Genomic DNA, 25362 nt, shown 5'->3' with positions numbered 1-25362 from the left:
CCCTGTGCCGAGCGGGGCGCCCTTCGGTCCCTCGGAAGCCTAAGCTGTAGACGGGAAGACGGAAGTGTGGAGAGGTCAGGTGACAGAACGAGGCCTGCGTCTAAGGCCGGCTTCTCGACTCTGACCCGGCTGCCTCCACATGCCATCTCGTCCGTCGTGAAACGAAAACTGTAGGGAAAGTGTTTCCAGGACCCTCGTGTCGCGGCCCGAGATGGGATCTTCAAGTCTTTGTAGGGGCTTTAGAGTTCCTTTCTGCCCTTGAGGGCAGACGTTAGGAAACCCCTTCCTCTGCCCCCTCTCCCCCCCCACTCTTCTTTAAGCCTTTGGGGACGGGGCCCTAATCCCTGCACGGTGCTGCCCTGCAGACTGACCGCTGGTTTTCCTCCAGCCCCGGTGGGCCCTGTCTGACCTGGAGTTGCCCGTGGGAGCTGGAGTAGATGGGGATCCCCGAAGCGTGGCCTCTAGCACTGGATCTGGCACAGAGGAGGCTCCTGTGGCTTTTGCTGACTCCAGGCTTCACCTGGGCCCGGCGGCGTGTGGTCGATGTGGCGCAGCGCGTGTGTGGCACGGCCTTTGCTCACGGCGTTGACAGCCGAGAGGGTGTGACTGGAGGCCTAATTGCTGCCTCGTTCGAACATAAATGTTCGCCTGAACCATGAGCAGAAAATGAGAATGTGCCTGTTCACGGCCCTGTGTACTGAAGAATCCTTTCCTCTGTGGAATGCACACCTTACGAAAACACTTGCCGGAAATACTAATTTCTAATGATTGTTTCCAATGAAAATTTATATTTGATTATTAATTGACCAGATAATCTGAGATTTCTAATGTCTTTCATTTGACTTTTTAAATGCACTTTATTTGAGCTTCTTTGGTATTTTAGGGCCCATCTTTAGATCTGTGTATTTGAACGTTGATATAATTTTTATGTGTCAAAATTAAAGCGTTGTGCTGTGGTGGTTCAGCACTGCCTGTGGAAATATGTTCGTACATTCTCTAGTTTTAAAACTGAATCAAGCTTTTTGAAGATTTTCAAATTCCTTCTGGATTTTAACAGCTTGTCACCTTACTTTCATCTGTCATTTTCTGTGATTTACAGCCGGAGGGGGTTCTTCATGCAGCCCTGTCCTTTCAAGAAAACAAAAAGGTGATTATTTCAGAACTCAGAATCTTATGTTGGGTCTCACTGCTTTTTCTGTATTTCTGTAATGCCTTCGACTGTGCCTGTGTCTCTTCTCAGCAGAGTGATTGTATTTATAAACGTTGCTGGATCTCATAACTGGGCCTGAATGGTTCTGTAGGGTGGCCTTGGAAAATTGCTTGTATATCAGAATCGTTGTGTCATAAATTTCTAATGCTTTAGGTCAGGGGTCAGCAAACTTTTCCTGTAAAGGGCCTCTGGTGGGCCTTCCTGTCTCTAATCGGTTCAGCTCTGCCTTGGGGCGGGAGGCAGCCGTAGCCCGTAGCCGTGGCCTGTGCTCAGCAAAGCTTTATTCACAGAAAGGGGCCTGTCCTGGTTTGCCTACTCCTTCATAGAGTCTGTGTTACGTTTTATAAAACTAACTTCCTTTTCTGTGAATTTTGTTTAGTATTAGTCAGGAATGATGTCTGCCTAATTATTTGGTTAATTTGGGCCTGATTATCATTTTTCAACCCTATTTAGCTTTGTACATGCCGGAACGTTCTGATACAATTTATTTCTATTAAATCACAGTGTTTTGGATCTGTAGTGTGATAGTTTTGGTGCACATTAACACTTTACGACACCAAGTATTTTATTTTCTGGTCTGGATCTCCATAGGAAAGAATTGGTGCCATTTTCTGTTTCGAAATCTTAAAAGACTAATCTTTTTTTTACAATTTATTGAGGTACAATTGGTATACAACATACATTTTTTGAGTGTTTGAGAGCCTAATGCCTAATACTGTTTGCAGTATCGAATGGGATCTCAACAGGAATAATATTCTACCTTGACTGGATTAAGTAAACATTTCCTAGAACTCAGAATCAATAATATTTGGGCCATGATAGTGGCATACTTGATCAGGTTTGGGATTGTGGTGAAATACCGAGATTGTTTGAAGGCCACGAGGCTTCCGGGAAAGGGACTTTTCAGGCAGGTGGCTAAGTTGCTCTGAGACTTGCCTTATTGCTTAGTCACCTTCCCTGTGAAGAAGACACAGGTGGCTGACTCCCACCACTGAGATGAGTTGTTTCCTTCTGGCCAGAAGGTTGTTGTGTCCTCAATATCTTTTTTGTTTTTCTACTATTTTGTTTTGTTTTGTTTGTTTTCCTTTTTCATGGGGACCTGTGGTTTTTAAGCTTTTTTGATATAGTTGCAGAATCCTTTTTTTTTTCAAGTGAGATCTGCAAATCTGTGGGAGACAGAAGCAGAGTGGATGTTGAATGTAGGATGGCAGGGTGGGGGTGCCGCAGCCTTGACCTTGCACCCTTTGAGGTGGGATCTTTGGGTCAGAGTGGCAAACCCCTGATTCCAAAGACAGCGACTGCCCTCATTAACACCCAGGTGCACAGGGTGGAATTTTAATTTGCTTCCTCAAGGTAAACCACTTGCTCTGTAATAAAGGACTCTATTAGTAGATTAATCAAGTTGCCATGTTAATTTTATCTAGAGTTTGGGTATCCTTTGCTTTTTCTTTGCCTTTTTCCCCCCTTTAATGTCATATCTGTATAGATTTCTGGACGTTATCACACCTACGGCCTATTTCTTGAAGAGTAGTGAAGTTAGAAGTCAGAAATTGCCGATAATGACTTCTATAGTGTCATCTAATGACCTCTGTGTAATGTAACCATAATGATTTAATTAGTCCAATTAAATCGTTACGGCTTTTTTCTTTTTTCCTACTAATATACTATAAATTGACAGAATTTGGAAACCAAGAACTGATAAATGTATTTTTAGGACTGTGCAGAAGATGAACCTTATCCCATCCTCCCAGATCAAGTTCTGATTGTCAGCCACAGAGTCTGGCAACTTAAAAGAGAACAGAACAGGAGAACAGGAAAAGAGAAAAGAGAAAAAGAGAACAGGAAAGACCTTCAGGGTCTTTCTGTTTTGTTTTTGAACTCTTTTTGGTTTTAAGTTTTTATTTTAATTCCAGCTGGTTACCACGTAGCACTATGCTAGTTTCGGGTGCATGGTAGTTACATATGTGCTCTGGTTGCCAACAGAATTGGTTCCAGCCATAGCTAACAATCTTCAAGATTAAATAATAATATAAATTATTAAAAAAAACAGGTCTAAGTCAGTAAATACTTACTAATTATTAAAATATTTGGTGTTATAGTTTGAGAATCATTGCTTTTAACTTTGTTCCATGTAGGTTTATTGATTTTAATAATATCTAAATATCATTTTGTGGCTTCTTTGTGTTTAGCACACTAGACGTATAAAAATACTTTTATTTAAAAATATATTTCATATACTCTTATATGAGAGAGTGAACTAAATATGCTTATGATTTGCCGCTTAGAATGTGCATCTGTTTGATTTTTAAAGTCCTTCGTGTAGCAAGCTTAAGGACTCTTGCTACATCATTTCCTAGGGAAAGTGCTCTTCGGAGACGCAGCAGCCTTGGAGGATGACTCCGAGTCCAGGTCGGAGGGCAGCAGCCCCGCCTTCGCAGGTAGCTCTGAGGGAGGGGCAGTGGTGCTCCCCTCCCTCCTCTCTACTGGCCCCTTCCCTGCACCTTCCCTACCCCTGTCCTGCCCTTCCTGAGGGGTAGCGGTGAAGCCAGCTCGCTCGAATGGTGGCTAACCCATGCTTCTTTTCGAACATTTACTTTGAAACGTGTCTGTGTGTTTTCTTGCATCAAATACTTGCTATTTTCCTTGGTTTAGGCTCTTTTAAAATTAGGTTTATGCTCCCTGAGCATAAGTCTTCTTATGTAGTAGGGGATGGTAGGTAAGTGTCTCATGAATTACAGGGATTGTGAGGGTGAAATGGGATTAAAATTGTGGATAGTTTAACTTGAAAGAAATTTACATTTCTTACAGATTCTTTATTCACTTTATGAGTGATAAGTGTTGCTTAAGATACTAATAACTGGATTAAATGAGAGTGGTTTGGATTGTACAGTCCTATCCAAAAGATTATTTCTAGACAGCTGAAATAAGGCTAAGGTATTTGGGAAGGAAAATCTGAAAAATTCCAGTGGTGATTATTTATCTATTCACTTGTACAAAATAGAAATACATTTTTTTTTTTTTTTTTTTTTAGTTACAAAAACAAAACAAAATTACAGCCGTCTGCAGTATTGTCGAGCTCAAGGGCTCACTGGCCCTTGGGGCCTCCAGGAATGACCCCTGGTAACAGCTTGGCGTAGATCTTCTGGCAGTGAATTTTACGTGGTGTGCGTGTGTCTTTTTAGTGGGAATTAAAAAAAAGCTAGGAAAATGCTCTGCGCATTGGCCGGACGGGAGGGTAGGACTGGCTTAGCGGTCTTGAGCAGGGTCTGGGGAGAAGGAAAGCCCACCTCACAGAGACGGTGACTTTCTGTCGTTTCCGAGCCCTGCTGGCTGAGAGTGCGCAGACGCCCCGCCTCGCATCCCAGGCCAGGCCGCCTGTGAATCACAGAAATCTTTATGTGTGGCTCCAAGCCCTGGCGGGAGCTGTTGCTCAAGGACTTGAAGTGGTTATGTTACTGAGCGTGCTTCAGGTTTTACAGTGAAATCCCACTTCCGAATATTGACAGCATTTAAAACTATCTGCTGAGAATCCCTATTTTATTGATATGACATGGTAAGAGAGTAAAAAAAGGTAAGTCAAGAATACAGTGAAACACAATTTTAGTCATGTTTGAAGAATGCACTTTTGTCTTGCTTTTGAAATATACTAGTTCACATTTTCATGGTATTTCACGATTTTTTGCAGTTGAAACATTTGGTGACAGTGAATTTGGGGGTATTTTGTGAACATTTGATTTCAACGTCCCTGTTGAACGTTTTTCCTGGCCCTTTGAGGAATGAGTGTTTCTTTGTCTTCAGCCTCAGTCAAGGGTGAGATTGGTGGTGAGCTGGCGGCCTCTTCTGGAGTCTCCACTCCTGGCTCCGCCGGTTCAACAGCCGACTCCGTGGGGCACGACATCATCACCGAGCAGCCCCGCTCACAGCACACGCTGCAGCCGGACTCGGTGGATCTGACCGGCTGTGACTTGGCGAGTGCTGCCACCGACGGGGATGAGGAGGACATCCTGAGCCACAGCTCTAGCCAGATCAGTGCCGTCCCGTCTGACCCAGCCATGGACCTGAACGATGGCACCCAGGCCTCCTCCCCAGTCAGTGACAGTTCCCAGACCACCACCGAAGGGCCCGATTCGGCTGTGACCCCTTCAGACAGTTCTGAAATCGTAAGTGGGTGCAGAGGGTGCCCCGGTTTCTGCAGAGAGGCCTCGCCTGGAGGCCCAGACCCAGACCCTCCTGCCTATTTCCCTCTCCCCATGTGACTCAGTAGTGAGAGTGCAGAGGTCAGCAGCTTAGGTCGTTAATGGAGAGTTCAAACCCACCTGAGAACCTCACTGAAGGAAATGGCTGAGTGGCATTTGTGTTGAACACAGAGGTCGGAAATTAGGTTAGTTGATGATATGAATGTTGCTAAAACTGCATTTTACATTCTGTAAGAACTTGTTGGGCACAGATCAAGTCATTATTTAAGAAATCCATAAGGAGCCTGTTGGTAATAGATCTGTGGTCTTAATGCATTGTAATTAAAAGCATTAATACTGTGCATTATTTTAATATTTTTTGGCTTTTCAAAACCTCTTACAACATATCCCATCTTATAGAGCATGGATTTAAGTACTTCTGATCTCTGAGCTAGTGGACAAGAAACACTTTGGGGATGGTCTCATCAAAAAGTTCAGGAAAAGTTTAGACTGAGTTTGACACCCCATTTTTTTAAAGCAATTTGTACTATTAAGTGTTCTGTTACTAGTTCATAGGTTTTATTAAGAACTTTTTTTTTTAGCTTGGATAAATGCGGAAGCATTGAATGACAAATCAGGAGATAAAACAGTCGCCTGTCCCTACTGAGCAGTTGTCGAGTTGTCGTGTGCATGGGATTTCTGATGGCCATGCAGATTAAGTTACTTGGGTAGAGAAGGGAGCTCACTCCCGGTTAGGGTTTTAACTAGAAAACCTGGCCCCGGAGGACAAATAACTGGACCAGTGGGTAAGAAAAGCATGAGCAGGTTCTGACCAGTATGCAGGGAGGGGAAGGTCGGGGAGAGTGCTGGGTCAGGAGCAGTGTGTTAAGTGGGTGGGGCGGGGGGAGATTCTGGTGTGTGTTTATTGCACCAGTTTCCATGGGTATCTTGCCTCTTCACAGTGGATGACTTCTGGTGAATTTGTTGGAAATAGGAGTGAAGGACCATAGGAGATTCTGAAAACTTCTGGTCTCCCGAGGTTACCCAGTGGTTCACTGCGTAACAGTGCTGGGAGTAGGGCCTCTGCGGGTCTCTCTGGCCTGTAGAGAATGAACATCTTTCCTTGATAATTTCCGCATTGGTGCAGTTCTTTCTAGTTTGTGAGGTACTTCCATGTCCCGTACGTAATCATTAATTATTTGCTGAACAAATACATGGAGCGCCTGTTAAGCTCCAGGGATTGTTCCCAAGCCGGGCATAAGTAGAGGGCACCACATGCAGAACTGCTCGCAGAAAGCTAACATCCCAGAGTGGGAGTCGCAGGACTCCATACTGGGCTGGACAACGAAGATCTTTGGCTTTCTGAGCCATACTGCCTGTGTCACATAGTCCTCTCTGCTGCTGTGTGAAAGCGGCCATAGACAGTATGTCAATGAACTAGCATTCCAATAAAACTTCATTTATAAAAACAGGTGGCGGGCCAGGTTTGGTCCTTAGGTCATAGCTTCATTGTCCCTATTCTAGAGCGTGTGCGTGTGTGTGGGGGGCAGATAATAAGCCAATAATCAGTCGATCAGTATGTAAATAAATAGGTGGTGATAAGTGCCATAGACAGAAGAAGCAAAGTGAAGGGGCTGGGGAATTTCCTCGTGAGACAGCTCAGCGTGGTGGTTCAGGGGCCTGTTGCAGGGAGCCACCAGAATGTGGACCTGTCGTTGACTCGCTGTGCAGTCTGGGGCACTTGTGTCCCCTCTTGCCTCAGTTTTCTCATCCATAGATTGAGGACAGCAGTACTTGTGCCTTAAGGCTCACGAAGGTTACAGGAGCCCAGACGTGTCAAGTGCTTTTTGATCCTGCCTGGCATGTAGTAAGATATTCACAAAGTATTGGTTTTTGTCATGGTAGGATTTCTCATTGTAAGTTTTCTTTTTTTTTTAACTGAGGTAAGGTTTTTTTCTTTTAAATAAACTAATTAGGATAGTGGAGGAAATTGTTTCTTTTCTGGGTTGCTTTTGAACATGTAGCTTGACGTTTTTTATTTAATTGTAAGGATTTGGAATGACTTTTTTAAATGATACAGAATTTACTTCCGTAATTACTCGTGTACTGAGTGAGGTTCCATCATTCAGTTTTTCAGGCAAATTACATGGGATTTCAAGTGAATGTGAATATTTTATTTTGCAATATGGAATCATAATCCAAGTTTTGGCTAAGTAGATGACATACTGTGTCCAGAACTTAGTTGATTTAGTCCTAGCAGCTTCGAAGCTTAACCTGGTGTAGTGTTAGGTTTTTGTCTAAAAGATTTCCCTCATTTTTGACTTACTATAAAATTTTCTTGTAAAGACAAAGATTTTTTTTTTTAATGTCAAAAAGAGAAAATTTCAGATTGGAATTTATTTTGAATTTTTATAGCTGTGAAGCTTTTTATAATGTAGTAGCAGCGTGTGGTCAGCGAACTGGATTTTATGTGCGTGCATGTCTATGCATTTAAGGAAATGACCTTTGTGTTAGTACATAAGATGCGGTCCCTGTGATTTCTGGCTGTGCCTTTGCCTACCCATGTTGGAGAGCCTGTCCCTCGGTGACGTCCCATCTGAACCTTCACCAGCCCCTCTCGAACCGTGCAGGTGTTAGATGGGGCCGACAGCCAGTATTCGGGGATGCAGATCGGACAGCCACAGGACGAGGATGAGGAGGCCGCGGGCATTCTTCCGGAGGAAGACGTAGATGCTTTCCGAAACTCCGCAGCTGGTACGTGACTTCCGCGGTGCGCTATGGAGCCGTCTTGTTTTCGACCCCAACGTCTCAGTTTTACCGTGGCTTCCTAGAAGATGTCCTTGTTTTCTGAGTTGTAAATAGCAGATGAGGAAGATCAGTTGAGGAATGACTGTCCTTTTTCTTGATCTAAGTCCTATACTTTCATGTGGGCTTTGTGTAAAAATGTATATTTGCTATTGAAATGGAAACTTGTCACTCAGTCCCAATCTCTCTGATTTTGAAGCCCTTCAGCAAGCACATTTATTGAAAAGCATGGGCCACAGCCGGCGGCCCTCCGACAGCAGTGTGGATACGTTTGTCTCAAGAGACGAAGCTGCCGAAGCAGGAGATCAAGAAAACAAGGTGAGGTAGTGAGGCCTGAGCCCACTCCGCATTCTGAGCTCACGTGAACGCCTGAGACCGCCGTGGCTGCTGTCTGTGCGCTGTGCTCCCAGCTTTCCCATCTCTGAGCTCCTGCTCAGCCATTTCGCCTTAAGTACTGACCTCTTCCTAGGTGTGCTCTTCCTTTTAGCCTCCCCAGGTGCGCCCCAAATCCTTGAGAATTGCCTGAAGGTCCGCCTCACTGAGAGTCCTTCCCAGACAGACCTGGCTCACACCGATTGGGCCTTTCGTCTGATGGCCACGCATAGTCTTGCAACCTGTCTTGCTTTTGTTCATTTAATTGATTTATTTGTTTATTCATGGTGGTAAAATACATACGGCAGAAACTCTGCCGTCATCGCACCGCAAAGCGGGCAGCTCAGGGCACAAGTGCCGCACGTTGCGCAGCCACCACCCTCCAGCCCGGAACTGTTTCCATCTCCCCAGACGGAAACTCCGTCCCCGTTAAGCACTAACTGCCCCCGCCCCCAGCCCCTGGCTCCCACCCTCTGCTTTGTGTCTCCGTGGATGTGACTCCTCCAGGAAGCTCGTATCAGTGGGATCACGAAGTCACAAAGTATTTGTCCTTTCGCGACTGGCTTATTTCACTTGGGATGATGTTGTCCAGGTTCACCCGTGTGGTGGCGGGTGTCAGGATGTCCTTCCTTTCTAAGGCTGAGTGAGGTCCCGCTGAACGTGTGCACCACATTTTGCACATTTTGCTTCTCTGTTCCTCCACTGATAGACACTTGGGTTCCATCTTCCGCCCGTGCGAATGATGCTGTGTGGACCTGGGGGTGCATGTGTCTCTTCAAGACCCTGCTCTCAGGTCTTTTGGATGTGATGTGTCCCCAGAAGTGGAATTGCAGGACCACACGGTAATTCTAGTTTTAGGTTTTTCTGAGGAACCGCCACACTGTTTTCCGCAGCGGCCGCGCCATTTTACGTTCCCGCCGACGGCGCCCAGGCTTCCAGTTTCCCCACATCCCCGTCAGCACTTGTTATTTTCTGATTTTTTTTTTGACAGCAGCCATTCTGTTGGGTGTGAGATTGTAGGTCACCGGGGTTTTGATGTGCCGTCCCCTATGATTAGTGATGATGGGCATCTTTTCATGTGCTGACTGGCCATTTATATGTCTTTGGAGAAATGTCTGTTCGAGTCCTTTGCTCAGTTTTTAATCACATTTGGGTTTTTGTTGTTGTTGAGCTATTCATTGAACTTTTTGTAAAGTATCTCTGAATTGCTTACTTTTTTACATGTAAGCGTCTTCCCAGTTAATTTTAAATTCCTTGAGGGCGAGAAAGGGCGTTCTGTACTTAGTCCCTCTGTAGATGCTCAGTCATCCTGTGGACTCAGCACTTCCTTCCAGGTCCCCTCTGAGCCAGGTCTGCTCCCTCTTGGCTTTGGGCATTCCTAGGGCTCTTCCTCTGTCTAAGTAGCTTCCCCTTGTGCTGCAGATGATGGCTCATGCCGTCTTTTCCCGAGTAGCCTCCTGATGCCAGGTCTCAGCTGCCTTCTATCCCGCGTGCCCTCCCTGCACGCTGAGCTCATCCCTGCCACGGCCCACGTGACCCCGTGTTAGGCCTGCCTCTGACCGCTCTGATCCTGCTCCGCCATGATCTATGAGGTCAGGCTTGTGTATGATGGAGATGGGTGTCTCTGTATGCCCAGCGCCCGGCATAAGTGCTGCTCTGGAACTATTTGTTGAATGCACTGATGAATGAATGTATTGGTTCCTTGATTACAAGACGGACAACAAAGTGTCTTGTTTCTCTGTTGTAGCCTTGCCGGATCAAAGGTGACATAGGACAGTCTACCGATGACGATTCTGTTCCTCTTGTCCATTGTGTCCGCCTTCTGTCGGCTTCGTTTTTGCTGACGGGGGAGAAGAATGGTACGTATATAGCAGGGCAGGTCCAGCATTGAAGGAAATACCTAGGTTTCAAGGTCAACATGGTGACCAGTTTGTCCCTCGTTGTGCAGCAAAGGGAGGAAGTAGAAGCTGGGCGTGAGCTCTGGTTTTGGCTGACCCACGGGAGCGGCGAGGGGACGCTGAGGGAGCTGGGTTACCGGGTTTAGTTTGTTTACGTGGCCACCGCACGTTTACTGCCTTGAAGCCGAACGTGACCGAGGTGGTTTCTTTGCAGTGTTGGTTCCGGACAGGGACGTGAGGGTCAGCGTGAAGGCACTGGCACTGAGCTGTGTGGGAGCCGCTGTGGCCCTTCATCCTGAGTCTTTCTTCAGCAAACTTTACAAAGTACCTCTTGACTCCGTGGAGTACCCTGGTATGTTGAAAGTTCATGCCTCATTCCTCATGTTGAATCAGTACTTGGAGAACTGTTTCAAATCATCTTGGCTATGTTAGTTTTAGACTGATCTGCTTTTTGAGTTACTTGGTGGCATTTGAACTATGTTGTAGCTCTATTTAAAACACAGGACTGGCGATGTTTTTAGCTTTCTGGACTCCGTGTAGATGCAGTGTTCAGTGTGAACACACGTGGCGAAACAATAGAGAGCTGGGAGCGTAAGCGCCAGTTCACATACATGCTGCATTTATACCCAAAGCACAAGTCGCGTATAATCCAAATTGCTTTGGGTCACGCTCAGCCAGGCCAGATGTGCACACTCAGAGACAAGTGGGACCTGAGACCAGCAGAGAACAGCAGATCCTGTCTCCTGTAGCACACGTTCTGGGACACACTCTCATGTTGGAATAAATGGGGGAGGAACCGCACTTCTAAAATTGTCCTCCCGTGTTCTCTCCCTTTCTTTGGGCGAGGGGACACACTTGGGCTCTTGAATTCATATTAGGTAAGCGTGGACTGGTTTGAGTTTCTCTCATCTTTTTTTTGAAGTGAAATCTTGGAATTTTGATTATTGACTGGCAACCTGGAATTAGAATCCAGAAAATCTGTGCGATATCAAGGCTATGATGAAGCTGGAATCTTTAAAACCCAAAATAGTTTCTACCACTCACGGTTGCTATATTCAAGTCTTTTCTAGATTTGGATCGCCCCCCCCCCTTTTTTTTTTTCTTTCCTAAGAATTAAGCTTTTATTCTGAGTTAGAAAATTGACGGTCGGGGGGCGCCTGGGTGGCGCAGTCGGTTAAGCGTCCGACTTCGGCCAGGTCACGATCTCGCGGTCCGTGAGTTCGAGCCCCGCGTCGGGCTCTGGGCTGATGGCTCGGAGCCTGGAGCCTGTTTCCGATTCTGTGTCTCCCTCTCTCTCTGCCCCTCCCCCGTTCATGCTCTGTCTCTCTCTGTCCCAAAAATAAATAAACGTTGAAAAAAAAATTAAAAAAAAAAAAAAAAAGAAAGAAAATTGACGGTCGGGGCCTGCACAGTGGCTGGGCAATTTGTCTCTGCAGAGGAGCCATATGTGTCAGACATCCTGAACTACATCGATCATGGAGACCCCCAGGTCAGAGGAGCCACGGCCGTTCTCTGTGGGACCCTCATCTCCTCCACCCTGAGCAGGTCCCGCTTCCAAGTGGGAGACTGGATGGGCACCGTTAGAGCTCTGACAGGTAATGTTCGGAGTTGTCGGGGTTTTTTCTAGATAGGATTCTCAGGCTCAAGTTTACATAAAGACGTTTCCTGTTTGCTCTTTTGGTCAGGAAATACATTTTCTCTGGAGGACTGCATTCCTTTGCTGCGGAAAACTTTGAAGGATGAATCTTCCGTCACTTGCAAGTTGGCCTGCACAGCTGTGAGGGTGAGCATGATCTTTTACAGAAATCAATTCTTTGATCAGTGGAAATTTTACCATTGTTATAATTGAAATCGGGCTTAATACTGAATATTTCCAGACATCCTAAAGATGTAAACAATAACAAACGTGTATGTGTTCACCACTCAGCTGTAGAAAGATAACATTACCAGTAAAGGTAAGGCTTAATTAAGTGTAATTCAAGTTTTAACACTGAATATTTGCTAAAAACGTACCTTTTCTAAGGGTCCCTTTAGAAATATATCTCGCTAACCTTAAGTGTAAAACCTGTGGGATTAAACAACCAACGGCTCTCTTAGGCCCATAGAAGACCCAGTCAAAGTGAGCGGTAATGTTACCTGGCCACCTGTGTTCTGTGCCAGTGCCGCTAACCTCCAGCCTGTACCTGGTGGCGTGTTGAACCTTTGTGTCTCGGGGCTCACAAATCACTACTGGCCAGTCAGCGACAGTAAAAATCAAAACAAAAACCCAGCGAATCGCAAACTAACAGCATACCTTCCCTTTACAAAATTTCACGGCCAGAATTGTTCCTTAGGTGCAAACGTCTGCCAGGTTTCCGTCGGTGTCTTTCCGGGAGCAGAGGGAAGCGCGAGCCCCTGGCCCGGAGTCACCGCGCACCCGTGTTGTGGACGTGCCCCCGTATGCACGGAGGGGCGGGAGGGGCAGCCACGGGAGCTGTTCTGGCGCGTTACGCAGTGGAGAACGCGGACACTTAGCAGAGGGCCGTGGGTCCCCCACCAGCCCTGGCTCTGAGCCTTGATTTAGAATGGAGCCGTGCTGCTGTGCTGCACGGCTCCCTGTTAACATGCCGACCAGCGGTCACGAGAGTGGCGTCTGGGAGTAGAGGCCAAGACAGAGACAGAAACGGGCGCAGAGAGAAACAGAGTTGTGTGAAAGGGACACATTGGGTTATAAACATTTCTGAGTGATGTGGGAAAAGTGTGGCCCCCCTGCTGCAGTCAGAAGAGGAAGCGGGTCTGTGGACGAGTGATGTCCTGGAACGAGGTGGGACTGACCCTGACTGTACCTTGTTCTCCAGCACTGTGTCATGAGTCTGTGCAGCAGTAGCTCCAGTGAACTGGGACTGCAGCTGATCACCGATGTACTGAGCCTGAGGGACAGCTCCTACTGGCTGGTGAGGACAGAGCTTTTGGAGACGCTCGCAGAGATTGACTTTAGGTAAGTGAATCAGGGTCATTAGGTGAGCAGACCTAAGCTGCTCGGGAGTTTGAGCTAGGAATTGGAAGGGCTGGGTCGGTTGATTGAGTTACTGATTAGTGATGCTTCTCAGGTAACCTGTGAGTCGGGAGTCGGGAGTCTGGGCAGCTTGGGTTTTCCTCCTCAGCTTGCCCTGTGCCTGGGGTTTTAAAATAAGGCAGAGGAGTGGATCTTTCTGGTAGTTTTAGTCATCTGAATGTTCTGGATGGTGGGAATGAGAGAGCTCACACTTAAACTGCACGCTCGTGGAAAAGGAACATACTCCTCACCACACCGGATGTAGGTCACGTGGGCTATTTGTACGTCCTTGCGATTACAGAATAACTTGATTGATGCCCTTGCAGGTTTTCATTTTCGAAGAGGAAGTTTGGTTTAAGATCTTCTCTTTCAACGCTTTATTTTAGAAGGGGAAATTTCTCTGTTATCCAGGTGTTTGGTTCTTTTTCAAGCCACTGTAATAAAGTGGTTGTTATGTGTCGGGCTCAGAGCTAGGTGCCCTCCGTGGTTATTTCCTTTCTTCCTCAGAACACCTCTGGGAATGAGGGCATGCTCTCCCCTCTGCCTCGCAGAGGAAGGGGTGAACGGCCCCATCCCCACGGCCCGCTCTCCTCCCGTGATGGGTGTTTGAGCTCACTCTGAGGCCAGGTGGACTCTTTCACAGTAATAGATATTTGTATTTATTTTGAAGAAAAACAGTGTACTGAGTGCTGTCTTACTGAGTGAAATGATGAGTGGAACATAAATTGTACTTGTTTAAAAACGTTCATCCTTCTGTGGGCTTCGGGAAGCACCGTCTCTCCCTGCCCACGCCGGAGCCGGCCTCCAGCGTCCCGTCTGTCGGAGGCTTGCAGGCCGACAGTGAGTGTTGGTTGAGTAACTAAATTATTTCGTTAAAAATGTTCTTTTGTTAGGTTGGTGAGCTTTTTGGAGGCAAAAGCAGAAAATCTACACAGAGGGGCCCATCATTACACAGGGGTAAGCCGTTTGTTTTCGTGGGGCCACATTGTCACCTCCAGGAATTGCCCTTTCCCGGGGGTGGGGGCTTTCCTGAGTGCTCTCTGTTCTAGGCTGATTCCGCAGTTTAGATCGTGGTAGTTGTGATTGTATGTGTGGGTTAAGGCTGGTGATCGTGAGTCCCTTCTCACTGGCCTTCCAAAATACCTTCCCTGGAATTTAGTTCAATACGGACGTCATCCCTGTTTTCCTTATCCTTCTCTCTGAAGCTTTTAAAACTGCAGGACCGAGTGCTCCATGACGTCGTCATCTACTTGCTTGGGGACGAAGACCCCAGGGTGCGACACGTTGCCGCAGCTGCACTGATGAGGTAGTTACCGAGTGTCTGCTCTTTGCTGCCTTTCGTGGTGAAAGCGCTAAATGGTCCGAGGAGGGGAGCCGGAACGTCCAGAGAGTAGGGCAGCATTCCTAGATCGTGTGCGCCCACCTTCAGCCGCTCTGAAACCATCAGAACAGGTCGTATTTACCCCCACAGGAGTCTACCGGGAGGCCGGAACAGCAACAAAGTACTAGCTTCCTAGCGTCAGGGGGACACGCTCTCATTGTCCGAAGCCTGGGATACAGAGGAAAGTAAAAGTCACCTTAGCTTCTCCCCTGGAGATGCTCACTGTTAGCACTTTGATGCATATCCTGCATAGGAGTCTCTTTTTCAAAATTGAGACAGACGCCTGTGATTTTGTAATCTGCTCATTTCCGCTTACTATATTATTAGCCTCTTCTGCCCTCAGACTTCTGAGACAGGAACCGTAAGCACCGGTGTTGTGGAGGGCAGCACCCTGGATTCGGTGTACTTGTACTTCTGTACTGAAGTGCGTGACACATCCCACAGTGGGAGATCAGGGAAGGCTCTCAGCAGCGTTTCAAAAAAAGAGATTTTGCTTAGCGGCCAAGAATTCACTCTGGAGTTGCGATAAGCTTTTATATAAATATTATTTGGTTGAATGTTAAGTTTTCTTTGACAATAATGGTCAGTAAATATTATTGCACATAAATGTTTATGTACACGTTTTTTCCTTAGAATTAATTCCTGGAAATTGAGTTACTAGGCCAAGCTTTTTGGTGTTGTTTTTTAAAAATTTTCATGGCTTTACTGACATATTATTTTATAGCCCTTAAAATTTACCCATTTTCAGTGCACAATTAAATGATTGGTAGCAAACCCGCAGAGCCGTGCAGCGGCCTCCACGGCCCCAGTGTTAGGACATTCCCATCACCCCACAAAGGTCCTGTGCCCGTTTGCAGCACCTCCCACCCCCCAGCCCCAGGCAAGCACGAATCCACTTCCTTTTCTGGGCATTTCCTACAAATGGGATCACACGGTAGGTGGACTTCTGCTCCTGGCTTTTCTCACTTAGTTTTCGAGGCTCATACATGCCACAGTGCGGACGTGCGGTTCTTTGCCTGTGTTGCCGGATGCTGTTCCTTTATGTGGATGACACCGTCCGTGTCTGCTTCGTCCACTCACCAGATGGCTGTTGTTTCCACTTCTTGACTACTATGACTTGTGCTGGTGGAGCATTTGCCCACAAGACTCTGTGTGGACATATGTTCTCATTTCTTTTGGGTCAGTACCGAGAAGTGGATTTTTTATGGGCTTTGGTACTTACTGTGAAATTGCTCTCCAGAAACATACCTGGGTTTGTACTCTTAGGACCAGAATATGATTATGCCTGATTCTTCCCACCAAAACAGACATTTCCAAAAAAGTTAAATATGTGTCAGTTGTTTAGGCAGAAATTGGTTTTTCATTTTAAAATAACTTCTCTTTGGGATGCCTGGGTGGCTCAGTCAGTTAAGCGTCCTGTTTCTTGCTTTGGGCTCAGGTCACGGTCTCACAGCTGTGAGATTGAGCCCCTAGTCGGACTCCACGCTGCGTGTGGAGCCTGCTTAAGACTGTCTCTCTCCTCCTCTGCCCCTCTCCCCTGCTCATGTTCGCTCTCTGTTAAAAAATAATAATAATAGGGGAAAAAAACCCTTACCTTTTCTAAGTAATACAAGTTTACTGCACAAAATTTAGGGAAAATACTAAAATGGAAATAAAAATCTTTGTAATCCAACCACTCAAAACCACAGTTCCAATTTCATGTGTATCCTTTCTGTTTTCAGTGTCGTCCTTTGCATTTCTTTGATTGCTTGTGAGATGTACCTTTTCACGCACTTAACTACGTTTGTCTGACTTACCTAATCAATGATTTTGGACCTTTGCCGTTTCCTGTAAATGATAGCCACTTAATTTATCTTAGAAGAAAATTGTATTTATCAGTACGTCTCCATGGAGGAGAGTGACCTTAATTAAACATACTGGGGTTTGCAAACCAATGTGATAAAATAGTTGTTTCTATAAGTTATGAGCCACGTCCATGACTGTGTGAGTACGTTCGTGTAAAATGCACACGGAGTGTCAATTGCAGAAGTGAGCCCTTCTGTTCTTTTACGAAATGGTTCTGTATTCTGCTTCCGAGTTGAGTTTAGATTTGTGAGGGACCTCAGCTAGAGCTTTGCCATCTGGGAACGTGTGGGACAGTTTTGCAGGCAGAATTGCAAAGCAAGTAGGCACCAGCCCTGGCATTCAGATCTGCTCTGTGCTCAGTACTTTCTGTGGATGGTGGCTTCATGTACTTGTTCATGGTGCTCAAGATGATTAGAAAGAGAAATTTATTTTTTATTTATTTTTTTGAGAAAAAGCACACACAGGCCTGTGCGTGGGAGTGGGAGAAGGGCAGAAGGGGTGAGAGAAACTTATCAGCGGTCTCCATGCCCAGCATGGAGCTCGATCCTGCGACTCTGAGATCATGACCTGAGCTGAAATCAAGAGTCAGATGGTTAACCCACTGAGCCATTCAGGCGCCCCCAAAAGAGAACTTTAAATCAGAGCATTTTATTGTATGTAGAGAAAGGTATAGACAAAAAGTAAGTACAGTACCTAGTTATTTCAGACTTGGTGTGATTTGTGTGGGGGTGATCGGTCCTGTGATTGGAACCCCCTGTTCTGGAGTGCTGGAATGCCAGCCTGAAAAAGGGAGGTGGTGGTCTGTGGGTAGACCATGTTTTAGGCTTAACCACCTTGATGGAGAAGGGTGATGAATCCCAGGTGAGTTTCAGATACTTTTCTTAAGTAAATAAACCTTACTTTTATGTTAGGCTTGTCCCGAAGCTGTTTTATAAATGTGACCAAGGACAGGCCGACCCAGTGGTGGCTGTGGCGAGAGACCAAAGCAGCGTTTACCTGAAACTTCTCATGCACGAGACTCAGCCCCCATCTCACTTCTCCGTCAGCACCATAACCAGGTACATGAGCTGGGTGCGTCCTGAGGTCGTCGGGAGGAGGTGCCCTTTCCCGATGCCTCTCTTTTGGGCTTTAGTCTCTAACGTGTGTTCTAGAGAAGAAGCTTTAGGGTGAGAGTGTTCGAGTAGGTGGTCTCCTTCGGTGGGATAGTTCTCTGTTCGGGATGTGCCGTCCCGCCTCTTCACGTGATACACTCTGCCGCCGTCGCGGTGGCGACATCAGACATCTTGTGATCCATTCGTTACCAGCCACGTACCAAGAAGTGTATTTTCGTGTGTGACTCCCGGGCTGGGTCTTAGCTAAACACTTGTCCGTTAAGTTTCCTCAGTTAACTTGCGCTGCTAGTGCGGAGTCCAGCTCGGTTGTCAGGCCCCTCGTTTTGAGGCGACCTGGCGGTTACAGAGTGGCAGCGGCAGTTGGGCGGTCTGCAGCGATCACCGTCACGTTTATCGTGCAAGCTCCGGCACGCCCCGCGGGTGGTGCCCACGGCCCCCCAGCTGGTCTCGGGTCAGCGGCGGGGACGGAGGAAGTCGCCAGAGCCGAACCGCTCCCAGGGAGTGAGGGTTCCTTAGAGGCTGAGTCTGCACAGACGCCTGCAGAAGCGATACTAGGAGAGACGTCATGCCGTCTTAACGCTCGGTTTTAAATGTTGTTTGAAACATGAGCTTTGTTTGTGACTCTCCTGTTAGCGGCAGTTTCTAAAAAGCTTGGACTAAGTGGCGTCAAAGCGGAGAAGTTTGTTGGATGCTTTTGCTCTGAATTTGGAACTCGGCTTGTCGGATTTTGAAGCTGTTCCTAACTAGATATTTTCTCTCCTCATGTAAAGATTGCTTTAGAAAAACACACGAAAATAATTTTCTCAGAGAAATCCCTCACCCCTCTGCCCCCCCACCCGCTTTTTTTTTTTTTTTTTTTCCCCTAAGAAGTGGCATTTTCTTCTCTCTGAAAAGAGAGACTATTTATTCAGGGTAAATATTCCTTTAACAGAAGAAACAAAAGCCACATATGAGTATCTGGTCGTCAGGGGCTGAACAAGCCTTGGGTAACCTGCCGTTTCAGAGGGTCATTTCAGAAAGTGACGATTTCAGTGCCAGCAGGGAGGAGTGGCACATTGCCTGGGCACCGGTTACTGGCCGCGGCCCCGAATCTCCCCCTCCCGCCTCCGGCCTCGGCGAGGTGGCTGTGGTGGCCATGGTGACTTTGCCGCCTGCCGTTGGAGAATTTATGGGAGAAGAGAAAAGAACTATTCTCCTGAGATTCATTTCTGGGACCTGAGGACCCCGAGGGATTCAGAAGCGAACCCAGCACTAGTCCTGCGGGGGCCCCGCTGGTAGGGCAGGGGGCGGACGGCCTGCACGTAGCTTCACGAAGGGTTGAAGTCCATGTGCCAGGAGAGGGGTGACGGAGAGTCCGCGGTGCTCCTGCACTGGGGAGAATGCTTTCTTCTTTCCTGGAACCAGGGTAGCTTCCAGAAGGATTTCTTCCAACTTCGGAGTTTGAAAAATGGGTGCTTTTGGCAGGTGGGGAGATTTCAGGCGAGGCTGTGGTGGGGGGGAGCGCTGCAATGGGGTGGCCGCAGGAGGGTAGGGATCGTAGTGACCGGGTATGTGTCTAGCCTCTCGTTCACCTCAGAGTCAGGACTGCTGTAACTTCCTAGAGGCTTTAATCTTAAACTTTGAAATGCCATTTGAATTTTGAAACTAAGCTTTAGTGGTAGATTTGAAGTCTCCGTGTTTCCGTGTTTTTCTTATTAGAATATACAGAGGCTATAACCTACTGCCGAGCATGACAGACGTCACTGTGGAAAATAACCTCTCGAGAGTCATTGCGGCAGTTTCCCACGAGCTGGTCACGTCGACCACGCGAGCACTTACGGTAAGTCCCCTGGGTTGGTGTTCTCGAAATTGATTGTGGGTGGTTTGTGCGGTTGGTTTTTAATGGTGACGGGAGGTGCTTGCGTTCGAGGTCTTCTGTGTGGGGCTTATTCCCTAGGACTTGTGTCCCAGGGAGCAGAGTCTGGGCTTATTGGATTGGGCGTGCAAACAGCCATTTTGTTTCTGATGATGAAAGTAACACGTGCTCATTGTCAAAAAATTCAGTGTAGGAAGACATGAGAGTGAGAATAAACACTCCCATAATCCGGGTTGGTAATGTGTCAGAAGTTCAAACTGCCTCTGATGTAATGGACTCGGTGGGTGTGTGATGGGCGCTACGGGGAAGAAGCAGACACACCAGCAAAGGTTTCTGTGCGGTGTAATTACGCGTGTCGTCGTTTGCGACACTGACGTGGAAAAGAGCCGTTGCATTCAAGAGTGCAAGGGTGACCCCATTCCAATGATGACGGAGATCTGTATGTGCAGCAGAAGGTTCACACCCCTGTCATTGCGGTGCTTGGGAGAGTTTTTCATTCTGTAGAGAGACGGAATCTGGGTTACAGTAGAGAGACCAAAGGCCACGTGTGATTATGTACAGTCCGATCTCTGTTGGGAAAAGTCGTATTCACACATGTACGTTTCTCATACTCAGGAAAACGACTGGCAGAAAATGGCCAAAATGGATTTTAGGACTACGATTTTTGTTTCATATTTTATCAGATACTTATAAATTTCCTAAAATGAACAAAGGTGACTTTCATAATTAGGAATAGAGGATATAATACAAAGTTGCGTTAATTTGCTGTTTCCCCCGTCATTTATTTTATGTGGCAGAAGAAATACTTGCATATTGTAGAAAAATCCCAACAATTATGATTGGGTTGTCTTGATAAGTATATAGTGCCTTTTAAGCCTTAATATTGTTTGGCCTCTGTGTAGTTTGGTCTTCCCTGGATTTGTTTAAAGTTATCATAAGCTTCATTTATTTGTATTTATTGGGCTTCCATGTGTCGGGCACTCTTCTAGGCTTGGGATGTAAACACAGAGAGGGTCCCTGTCCTGTGCCTCTTGTGGCCTGGTCAGGAGGTGGACATCAGTGAGCTCCCTCCAGCACGGAGCAGACCAGGGCATGGGGAGGGCGTGGGGCCATTGCCACTGTGAGCAAAAGGGCTGTGCCGGCTGCTGGCCTCCCGTCACGGCATAGAACGGTCCCTCCTTAGCGCCTGTGTCTCACTTGTCCAGTTCTACCCTTGAAGGACGAATCAGTCCCCTGGTAGGACACATATCGTGAGACACAGATCTCAATTCTGTTTTCATTGTTTGTACTTTCTATAAAGGGTAAAAGGAGGGTCAGTTTGATAAACACTTTTTGGTGCGTGGGTGTGATTTTCCTGTCTTTTCCTTCTTCAGTTTGGATGCTGCGAGGCTTTGTGTCTTCTTTCCACTGCCTTTCCAGTCTGCGTTTGGAGTTTAGGCTGGCACTGTGGGTATGTATTGTTCTCAGCGTGTGGCTGTCTTCGCTTCTGTGATCCAGACATCGTTACTGGGATCTCCTTGTTTCTTTCTTAAATCTTGTATCAGTTTGACCTTTTGGAAAAATACCCAGCAGAATGCTGGGCCCTGCCCTTTTAGCTAGTGACAGAGCTCCTAAAGATCTGAATTCGCTGTGACTCCCATGGGTGTCAGTCGCCCACTTGTCAGTGCTTTGGGGGATTTCAGGGTGTGACTTGTAGATTCATTGTAGGGAATTCACATATGTTGGCAAGACGTCTCTAATTGGCTTCTCTCCAAAAGTCTTCGCTGTGTATTAGAAATTTGGAAACATTTTTTGTTTGAAACCAAATAATATGACCTATCATTCAAAATCATGATGAGCTACAGTGTGTAATTTAGGAACTTGTACTTATATTAGCACTTTTCATTTAAAAATGATTTTCTTCCAGGAGATGGCCCTAATAGCATCTGTGAAATAATTTCAAGTCTCCTGTGACACTAAGAAATAAGCTTTTACTGTGTGTACCAATGACTGAGAAAAATTTTGGGACTCACCATCGGTTTTTTTTTTCAATGTTTATTTTTGAGAGAGAGACAAAGTGTGAACAGGGGAGGAGCAGAGAGAGAGAGAGGGAGACACAGAATCTGAAATAGGCTCCAGGCTCTGAGCTATCAGCACAGAGCCTGACACGGGGCTCGAACTCAAGAACTCTGAGATCATGACCTGAGCTGTCATCGGACGCTTAACCAACTGAGCCACCCAGATGCCCCAGGGCTCACCATCACTTTAAAAAAAAAAAAATCTTTTTTTAGTGTCTATTTATTTATTTTGAGAGAGTGAGTGTGTGAGCGGAGGAGGGACAGAGAAAGACACAGAATCTGAAACAGGCTCTATCTAGCCTCTGAGCTGTCAGCACAGAGCCTAATGCGGGGCTGAAACCCACGAACCGTGAGGTCATGACCTGAGCTGAAGTTGGATGCTCAACCGACTGAGCCACCCAGGCGCCCCTCACCATCCCTGCTTAAAGGAAATCCGCAGATTTGTGTCTGTGTCAGCCTATGATCAGCTAACATTTGCTTGGAGTGGATGGATTGCATCCTCCGGTCTAGAATGATTGCTTCCCTCTGTCCACAGGGAGTTACTGAGCAGCTGCGGTTTCTGGTCATAGATCCAGTGCCTGCCCTGACTCTAGGCTACTTTGGCATTGGAGTAAAATATGCTAAGTCAAAATTCGAAGAAAGTTAAAAAGTTATAAAAGTAAGCAGTTTCAATAGTTTTAATCAGATGTGCTACCTGGTTTCATTTCTCTGATTTTTGTGGAGCTGAGGTGTATGTGCAGGAAGGATGTTAGTTAACAATAGTAAAATCGCTTTGTGAGCTGGTACAAAACGTACGGTGATAGGCCTTCGTGGTTCATGGGAGAAGGCAAGACTGCTTTACAGCTTTTGTCATCTGACCTGCCCGTGTTGGCTTCCAGGGCACCCCCGCTGAGCGTGTCCGGTGAGTCCAGGAAGAGCTGTACTGTTGGCATGGCCACGGTCATCCTCACCTTGCTCTCGTCAGCTTGGTTCCCGCTGGACCTCGCAGCGCACCAGGATGCACTGGTGCTGGCCGGAAACCTGCTCGCAGGTAGTGGCGCGGAGGTGGAGCAGGGGCTTCGGGTCCAGAGCTGTAGGTTTCTTTTTGAGGGATGGGGTGGTGCGCACGTGAAGGAGAATATTGTGAGGCCATCGCCAGGATGGCTCCAGCCCTTGGTCAGAGTTCCCGACTTCAGCAGCATGCATGGATGTGAGCTATAGGCATCTGTTCTGGGCCGACTGTTTTAAAGTAGCCCTTTTCCTGCCCAGCCCCTCAGCCACAGGTAAACCTGTTCCTAATTTCATTTTAGAGGGCACCATGTGCCAGGCACAGTCCCAGGCACCACCGCTGTAAGAAAGGGCGGTGTGTGGGCTCCGTTCACAAGTCACACGTGGATTCAGCGGGTGACGCATGTAAACTAAGTACAGTGGCTGCCCAGAGTGGCCATCATCGCTCTCTTTAAACACCAGGCGGAGGGCGTAGCCTATTTGAAGGCATAGAGACACAAAAAAATTTGTGACATGTGAGGACTGCAAGTAGTTTGGGATGTTAGGTGAGATGAGGACTGACAGGGAGGATGTAAGGAAGCAAGGCCACTGAACTTGACAGGTGGGCTGCCTCGCTAAGTGCTCCTTAAGTATGACGTCCTATTTGCTGTGCCACGTCATGGCAGAGCCTCATGGAGGGGCTGGCAGTGGGGCCGGTGCATTTGCACGGTCTGGTCCCTCAGCGGCTTCAGTGTGGCTTGGAGGAGAAGGTAGGGAAACCCGCTTAGGAGGCTCATGTCATGGTCGAGGTGAGAGAGTCTGAACGGGATAAATGGTGGTGGGCTGACTGGAAGAGGATGCAGGGGGTAGGATCAGCAGGCCTCGGCCCCCGGTTCGATTGGGGTTGAAAAGATCCGGGACAACTGGGGTGATTGGCACGTCCTGACTGGGCGTACGTACTGTGGTGATGTTAGGAAGGTCCACCGGCTGGAGATGTCCGGCAGACTCAGAGTGGATGGGTCTAAATGACTTGCCTACTCATTCCTTTCCCCCACATTGTGCCGCATCACAGCCAGTGCCCCCAGATCTCTGAGAAGTTCGTGGACCTCTGAGGAAGAGGCCAACCCAGCAGCCGCCAAGCAGGAAGAGGTCTGGCCGGCTCTGGGTGACCGGACCCTGGTGCCCATGGTGGAGCAGCTCTTCTCCCACCTGCTGAAGGTGATTAATATCTGCGCACACGTGCTGGACGATGTGGCTCCTGGACCGGCAATAAAGGTAACTTTGGACTCGGCCGCCGTTCAGCACAGAGTGACGTCGTGGGTGTCAGACATGCCTTCGTGACTCATCTGTCCCTTCCTTACTCTTTTTCACTTTAAATGAACAAAACTGCTCATATGGTGACATTGGATTTAACGCCATAATATGTCAACCAATTTATAGCTCTTTTGGTACCGTCATCGGTTACTGTCGTCTCTGAGGGGAAAGCTATCTTTATTCTTGGCTTTCAGCATTAGCCAAGAAAGCTCATAAGGAAGTTGCTGGCTTATTAGGTAACTAACTCATCTGCTGTCTCCTGGAATGTTGGCAGATCGCTCTTCTGTGAAGTGTAGCTCTATCAAATCAGCTTCCCAAGTGGTAAATTGTTTGCACAGTGAATAAGGTAGATGAGCTCACTTATAATTATATCCGATTATTCGCACACTCCTGTGTCCTCTATCTCGGGTTACTTCCATCTTGAAAAAACTCCTCTAACTTCACATTCTGCTTCGACTGCCGCTTGGTCTCCTTATCAATACAAACCTTTCTGCAGAGTGCCGTCTCCCCGCTTAACACCTTAGGGCCTCCTGTGGCTGCAGCCATCGATTCCCCAAACTTCAGGGGGTCGGCTTTCGGCCACCACTCTCCACAGCAACTCTCCCTGCCAAGATTGGTCCTTGGGTCTCGTGGATCCCTCTCGGGTCCTGTCTTCTCCTGTGTATCACTCGGTACCGCCACGCAGGTCCTGAAACAGTCATTCCTGCTGGTCTCCGGGTTTTGTCTCTTGTTTTTCTCCGACCAGTCTGCTCGCCGGGCCCTCTCCTGGTTTCACCTCTCTGCCCACCACTGATGATCTCCAGGCTCTGTCCTAGGTTGGCCTCTCTTGATATTTCCTGGGCCAGTTCTGTCCAGTACAACTCTCTGTAATGATGGGAACATTGATGTCTAGGCCAGCCAGGACAGTAGCCACCAACCACACGTGGTGACTGATCACTTGAAAAGTGGCTAGCGCAACTGAGGAACTGAACTTCTAATTTTGTTTGTCATTCAATGGCCACGTGTAGATAATGGCTCCTTTACGGGACGGGGCAGCTCAAGGTGGTCAGTCCTGCTCTTACCGTTGGTATTTAAACGTCAGAGACCCCAGGTGTGTCTTTGGGGTGTCAGTCCAGGGACGCGCCATGCATCTCCTTGGACGGCTCTCAGACCTCAGGTGTGCTCTGGATCTGAGCTGCTGAGCCTCGCCCCTGCCCGTGCCTGCCGTGCTCCCCTCACTTTGTGCTTTGTCAGCTGCAAACGTGGTGGTCATCATAGCTCCTTGTTTCATCAAGTCCTGTGTTTTCCCTACTGAATATCTTACAAAGACCCGTATACACGTGCACACATGCACGTACA

General features: G+C 47.4%; 1 protein-coding gene across 1 annotated transcript in view; it reads left to right on the top strand.

Annotated features, from left to right (window-relative positions):
- Positions 1-25362, top strand: part of HTT (huntingtin) — a 146033-nt gene that overhangs the window by 40193 nt on the left and 80478 nt on the right. The window contains 17 exon segments of the mRNA XM_045056956.1: positions 1100-1147; positions 3568-3648; positions 5009-5370; positions 8016-8139; positions 8390-8508; positions 10310-10421; positions 10675-10812; positions 11897-12055; positions 12146-12243; positions 13298-13437; positions 14388-14451; positions 14700-14800; positions 17632-17778; positions 19531-19651; positions 21061-21137; positions 22623-22774; positions 23783-23985. Of these exon segments, the coding sequence (XP_044912891.1) occupies positions 1100-1147; positions 3568-3648; positions 5009-5370; positions 8016-8139; positions 8390-8508; positions 10310-10421; positions 10675-10812; positions 11897-12055; positions 12146-12243; positions 13298-13437; positions 14388-14451; positions 14700-14800; positions 17632-17778; positions 19531-19651; positions 21061-21137; positions 22623-22774; positions 23783-23985 (2246 nt within the window).

This window comes from Felis catus, chromosome B1, assembly GCF_018350175.1.
Source record: "Felis catus isolate Fca126 chromosome B1, F.catus_Fca126_mat1.0, whole genome shotgun sequence".
Taxonomy (NCBI): domain Eukaryota; kingdom Metazoa; phylum Chordata; class Mammalia; order Carnivora; family Felidae; genus Felis; species Felis catus.
This window is presented reverse-complemented; position numbering and strand designations above follow the sequence as displayed.